Source organism: Rattus norvegicus, chromosome 1 (assembly GCF_036323735.1).
Source record: "Rattus norvegicus strain BN/NHsdMcwi chromosome 1, GRCr8, whole genome shotgun sequence".
Lineage (NCBI taxonomy): Eukaryota > Metazoa > Chordata > Mammalia > Rodentia > Muridae > Rattus > Rattus norvegicus.
Genome location: NC_086019.1, coordinates 208,433,482 through 208,439,481, shown reverse-complemented (window position 1 = coordinate 208,439,481; position 6,000 = coordinate 208,433,482). Strand labels below are relative to the sequence as shown.

At 50.1% G+C, this 6,000-nt stretch overlaps 1 protein-coding gene across 3 annotated transcripts in view; it reads left to right on the top strand.

Moving 5' to 3' along the window:
* The first annotated feature begins 239 nt into the window (after nt 1–239).
* Nucleotides 240–6,000, top strand: part of Nadsyn1 (NAD synthetase 1) — a 28,329-nt gene continuing 22,568 nt past the window's right edge. Inside the window, exons 1-3 of one of the 3 annotated variants that reach the window (XM_063265858.1) lie at nt 240–458; nt 2,099–2,159; nt 4,425–4,541. In XM_063265858.1, the coding sequence (XP_063121928.1) occupies nt 374–458; nt 2,099–2,159; nt 4,425–4,541 (263 nt within the window). In that variant the 5' untranslated portion in view covers nt 240–373. The remainder of the gene's footprint in view (nt 459–2,098; nt 2,160–4,424; nt 4,542–6,000) is intronic. The other 2 variants (XR_010054002.1, NM_181480.2) reach the window with 2 other exon arrangements.

Genomic DNA, 6,000 nt, shown 5'->3' with positions numbered 1-6,000 from the left:
AACCAGTGTGGACAACAGCGGGACTCTGAGACAACCTGGCTGCGCAGGCGCTCCTTGGGACCCTGCTTTAACGGGTGCTTTGCTCAGGCGTGGGAGGGGCCTCACGGAAGGGCGCGCAGTGTGAAAGTGAGAAGGGGTGTGGCCGTGGAGGGCGAAAGGACGGTGCTTCCGGGTGGGACACGCTCTGCGCCGGCGCAGTTCTGAAGGGTGTGCAGAAGCTGGGCTGTGACGACAGAGGGGCGGGCCTATCGCGAGCTTGAGGGGACAGGCATTTAGAAAACTACGCTACGCAGGCGTGGACAGGTCAGCCGGGCTAGTATCCTCTGTGAGGTCTCCGTTCCAACGCCGTCCCAGCCTGGAACCTGCAACCAGGATGGGCCGGAAAGTGACCGTGGCTACCTGTGCACTCAATCAATGGGCCCTGGACTTTGAGGGCAATTTCCAGAGGATTTTAAAGAGTGAGTCTTGGGGTGGCGGGAGACAGGAAGAAGTCAAAGTCCACAATGAGTAGGACATGGCAGTCAAGGCCAGCTTTGCCCAGGAGAGACTCACAGCACTGGGCGTGGGAACAAATAAAAGGATAATGCCTGGTGAGCGTTCAAGGCGACTTCCCAATTTGGGGGACATGTGAGGAAGCAAGGCAGGAGTGGAGATAGGCGTGCCCTGCCAGGAGGGCAGACACCTGCGCTCAGCCATCCTTTAGAATCTGGTGGATCGCTAAGGTTCCCTGCGGCAGAGCTTCGCATTCTTTTTTTTTCGGAGCTGGGGACCGAACCCAGGGCCTTGCGCTTGCTAGGCAAGCACTCTACCACTGAGCTAAATCCCCAACCCCTTAGAGCTTCGCATTCTTGGAACTGTTTCAGCGAGATCTAGGTATTTGCAAGGACTAGAGATCCGTGTTCTAGGGTTCCTGAGGACATTCCTCGTAGATGGGCATAAGGAGAAGGCATAATGAACCCAAAAGGCAGGTAAAGTGTGAGGTCTCAGCTCAGAGGAGGGTGTTGCCGTTGGTTGGATATCTCTGTATTGTTGACATTCAGGTCGGTCAGCTCATCATTACCAAGGAAGATAGAACTGGGGCTACTCTGTGCTGAGCTGCAGACTCCCCACCTCAGGTTGTTGTCCCTGCTGAGCTGCCTCTGCAGGAAGGCTAAACGGGAAAAACAAAAAACCACGCAAAACAACCCCAAAACCCAAATGTAGTATTATTTATTGCATGGACATATGACACGCCATGGTGTGCATGTGGAGGTCAGAGGACAACTTGCAGGAGTCAGTTGCCCTCTTTCACCATGTGGATCTAAGTGAGTAGTTCTCAACCTGGGAGTCACAACTCCTTTGAGGGTCAAATGACTCTTTGACAAGGTTCAAATATCAGATATCCTGCATCTCAGATATTTACATTATGGTTTATAAACGCAAAATCAGTTGGGGTGGCGTGGGGGGTGTCACCACAACATGAGGAACTGTATTGAAGAGTCACAGTATTAGGAAGGCTGAGAGCCACTGGTCTAAGTGAACTCAGATGGTCAGGCTTACCGACAAGTGACTTTACCTACTGAGACATCTGGCTAGCCCAGGTGTTTTTATTTATTTATTTTTTTCTTTTTTCTTTTTTTCGGAGCTGGGGACCGAACCCAGGGCCTTGCACTTGCTAGGCAAGCGCTCTACCACTGAGCTAAATCCCCAACCCCGCGTTTTTATTTTTTAAAAGTATATATCGACCTGCTTTTGTTGTCAGCATGTATGTCTTTGGGGTGAAGACAGGCTGCGTTGCCTTGAGGTTGGCAGCTGCTCTCAACCTAGTGTGGATGCTGGATGCTGGCAGCATCCTAGGGATGGAACCCTTCACATCCAGTCTACAGTTCTTGTGGCCAATTTGGGTGTCTGCTTAATGATTACCCACCAAGGTGTGACTTACCCCTCCTCAAGGGGTGTCACCCCACCCTCGCTGTTCCTGACTTCCTGCACGCGGGTACAGGTGCCTGCTGCCTTCTGCTGTGTGGTTGGAGTGGTTTGGAGCCTGGCTTTGGCTCTATCTACCTTTCAATGTATCCTAGCTGCTGACTTCTTTCTCCCTCCCTCTCTCCCCGCATAGGTATTCAAATTGCCAAAGGCAAAGGTGCGAGATACAGGCTTGGACCGGAACTAGAAATATGGTATGGCTAAGCATCCTCCCCCTGGGAGGGCAGGTAGTGGCAGATGGGAAGAAATTGGGCAGAACTGAAAGTAAAAGAATGCATTTAGGATGGCAGCAACTTGAGTGTGGGCCTGGTTCAGGGCAGGTGGGGGAGGCTGGAACACTCCAGGCTTCCTGGTAACCAAGGAGGGGAGTGGGGTTGAATTTAAAGCCAGGCTGCCTCCCCTCCCCTGATGTTGAGGTTTCAATGTCCCTCCAACATTCCTGTGTCCCCGGTGATGGTGCTGAGAGGTGGACTTGGGGGAAGATATTAAATTACCATGAGCGGTATCTTACACAAAGCCCCAGGAAGCCTGCTTGCCTCTTTGCAACTGAGCTCAACCGAATGCCGAGGGGTGGTAAAGGTTTGAAACAGGAGCAGCGGGTGGCAGACATTCATTCTACAGACACCTCTATTTTGTAGTTGCAGCCCCAGGGCTGTGCGTGGTGGGCTCCTGTGGTATTAAACATGGTGGGCCTGCATCTGGAGACACCTCCCGACTTTTCACTGTCTTTTTTTTTAATTAAAAAAACTATAGATTTATGTATTTTATCTCTCCAATCCCCTTAAATGTTTATGTATTGCATTTATCTGTATACATCCTCATATTCTCTCTCTCTCTCTCTCTGTGTATCTGTGTATATGTGTCTGTGTGTCTGTGTGTGTGTGCGTGTGTGTCTGTGTCTGTGTGTGTGTGTCTGTGTCAGTGTCTGTGTGTGTGTATCTGTGTGTCTGTGTGCGTGTGTCTGTGTGTGTGTGTGTGTCTGTGTGTGCGTGTGTGTCTGTGTGTGTGTCTGTGTCTGTCAGTGTCTGTGTGTGTGTATCTGTGTGTCTGTGTGTGTGTCTGTGTCTGTGTGTGTGTGTCTGTGTCAGTGTCTGTGTGTGTGTATCTGTGTGTCTGTGTGTGTGTCTGTGTGTGTGCGTGTGTCTGTGTGTGCGTGTGTGTATGTGTGTGTGTGTCTGTGTCTGTCTGTGTCTGTGTACGTGTGTATCTGTGTGTCTGTGTGCGTGTGTGTGTGTCTCTGTGTTTCTGTGTGTGTCTGTGCGTGTGTGTGTGTCTGTGTGTGTATCTGTGTGCGTGTATCTGTGTGTGTGTCTGTGTCTGTCAGTGTCTGTGTGTGTATCTGTGTGTCTGTGTGTGTCTGTGTCTGTGTGTGTGTATCTGTGTGTGTGTATCTGTGTGTGTGTCTGTGTCTGTCAGTGTCTGTGTGTGTGTCTGTGTGTGTGTCTGTGTGTGTGTGTCTGTCTGTCTGTCTCTGTCTCTGTCTCTGTCTCTGTTGGTGGTAGGCTCTGAGGGATCAAATCTGGACCATCAGTCTTGTTGGCAATTGCTCTGACTCACTGAACCATCTTGCTAAGCCCATGCTTTCATTTTCCTACTTGGCCATGACAAGGTTCCCTTCTGCAATCTCAGCGTCTTTAATGATCTCTCCCTGGTGCCCTTTCTGTGGCAATAGAAACAGATTCCTTAATACCTTCTGCTGTCTTGCTGGGCCACCACCTTGTGTGTCTCTTACCAGCTGCAGCTCCTCTCTGGTTTGGGGATTACCTACCAACTGTCTGCTAAGCTCTGTTAGTTTCCCGCCTGTCATTGAGGCTCCCTTTGTCCAGCTGTGGGTTCCAGAATGTCCTCTCCTTTTTTGTCCCCTTGTGCTCTAGTGCAGTGATTCTCAACATGTGGGTCACGACCCCTTGGGGTGAGGGGAGGTCTGTATCAGGTATTTACATTATGGTTCATAGCAATAGCAAATGTGCAACTAGGAAGTAACAACAGAATAATTTTGTCACTGGGGGTCACCATATCTTGAGGAACCATATTAAGGGTCACAACATTGAAAAGGTTGGGAGCCACTGCTCTGTTGTTTGGACTTAAGGGAAGCAGACACGCACATCTCTCTCCCATTTTCTTTTTTTTCTTTTTTTTTTTTTTTCGGAGCTGGGGACCGAACCCAGGGCCTTGCGCTTGCTAGGCAAGAGCTCTACCACTGAGCTAAATCCCCAACCCCTCTCTCCCATTTTCATATTAGTCCCAAGGCATCTCCTTTATCCTCCTGGATTCACCTGCTTCACTAGTCTAATGTCTTTCCATAGAATCCCGACTCCCACACAGTCTCTGCTCCCATACTATCCAAGAGCGACTTGCCCCTCGTTGGAATTGTTCTTGATAGCTCTCTCAACTGACCCAACTTGTGGCATCTCCTTGGCCCTCCTCGCCCCTCACTGGGCTGCTCCCTCTCTCTTCAGCGGCTATGGATGTTGGGATCACTATCATGAGTCAGACACTCTCTTGCACTCGCTCCAAGTTCTGGCTGCTCTTCTGGATGCTCCGGCCACTCAGGACATCATCTGTGACGTGGGGATGTAAGTGCCAGCATGAGGGTGCAGAAGGGGAAGCTCAGAGGAAAGGTGAGTGCAAGGGTGTCCTGCACCCAACACTCCTGCATTCCAGGCGTGGAGTCCTAGTGAGACACCAAAGCCCTGATGTTGAATGTGGGTTTTGTTCAGCCCTGTGGCCACTGAGCCTCCCCAAGGCAGTAGCTCTTGGAAGCAGTTTTTGAGTTCTCCCAGGAGTTTCTGGGCACCCATGAGCACACCGTGCACAAATACAAGCTATACGCGCACCCTGCCACACAGCTTTCCACACAGTGAGTCTTGGGACAGCTGCATGCATCTGCCAACCCTGCACTAACCAGAGGCTTTCCTGTCAAACAAGATCATGCAGGGGCAGCCTGCCCTTCATCTGTCAATAGCCCCCTAGCCCTAGCTAGGGGTTATTGTTTGCTTTGGTTCAGGACTTTTGTTTTTAATGTTTTTAAATTTTTGTTAAATTTCCTTATTTTGTGTGTTTTTGTGCATACTTGCATACCATGGCATGCATGTGGAAATCAGAGAATAACCTGCTAGAGTCAGGTCTCCTTCCACCGTGTGAGTCCTCCAGGATGGAACTCAGGTGGCTGGCTTGACAGCCCTTCTGAGCCATTTCACCACCAGCCTGGTTTGGTTTCTCTGAGACAGAGTCTTACATAACCCAGGTTAGCCGTGGTGTCTTACGTAGCCTAGTATGATATCAAGCATCTCATCCCCCTGCCTCTACCTCCAGAGTGCTGGGATGAAACCCCTGCTTTCCATCTATGCATCTAGTACTCTACACATTATTGCCCAATCCAAACACACCCATCCCATCCCTATGTGCTTCACTTTGCGTGAGAGAGGACTAGAAGCCTCGGTGCATCAGTTGCTCACAGTGGCCATGCATGAGCCATGAATAGGCCTAGGGGCTGTTGACAGATGAAGGGCAGGGGAGCCCCTGGCTAGATGAGGAGGCAGCAGAGGCAAACAGTGCTGGAAGCAGTCACCCTGAGCTCTGGGACATCCAAGGAGACTTGTTTCAGAACACTTTGAGTTTAATTTGAAAGCTAAAATTGAGAGTTTCTCCAGAGATCTGAGGAAGCCTCATACCAATACAAAGCATCTAGGAACTGTGTGTGTGTGTGTGTATGTGTGTGTGTGTGTGTGTGTGTGTGTGTGTGTGTGTGTACACCCATTCTGAGCTTTAATGAAGGAATTACTGTGCAAGTCTGAGGATCCCAGTTAGATCTTCAGGACCCATGTAAAAGGCCATGTGCATCAGGATGCTTTTGAAACCCCAGAGCTGAGAGGTGAGATAAAGGAATCTCTCGGTCTGGGTCTGTGAGCCCCAGACTCAGGGAGAGACCCTGCCTCAAAAAATAAAGTGGAACAGCTTGAGAGATAGTTTAGTGGTTACAGCACATTCCATAAACCCTTCAAGGCCAGTTCCCAGTATTCACATCACAACCAC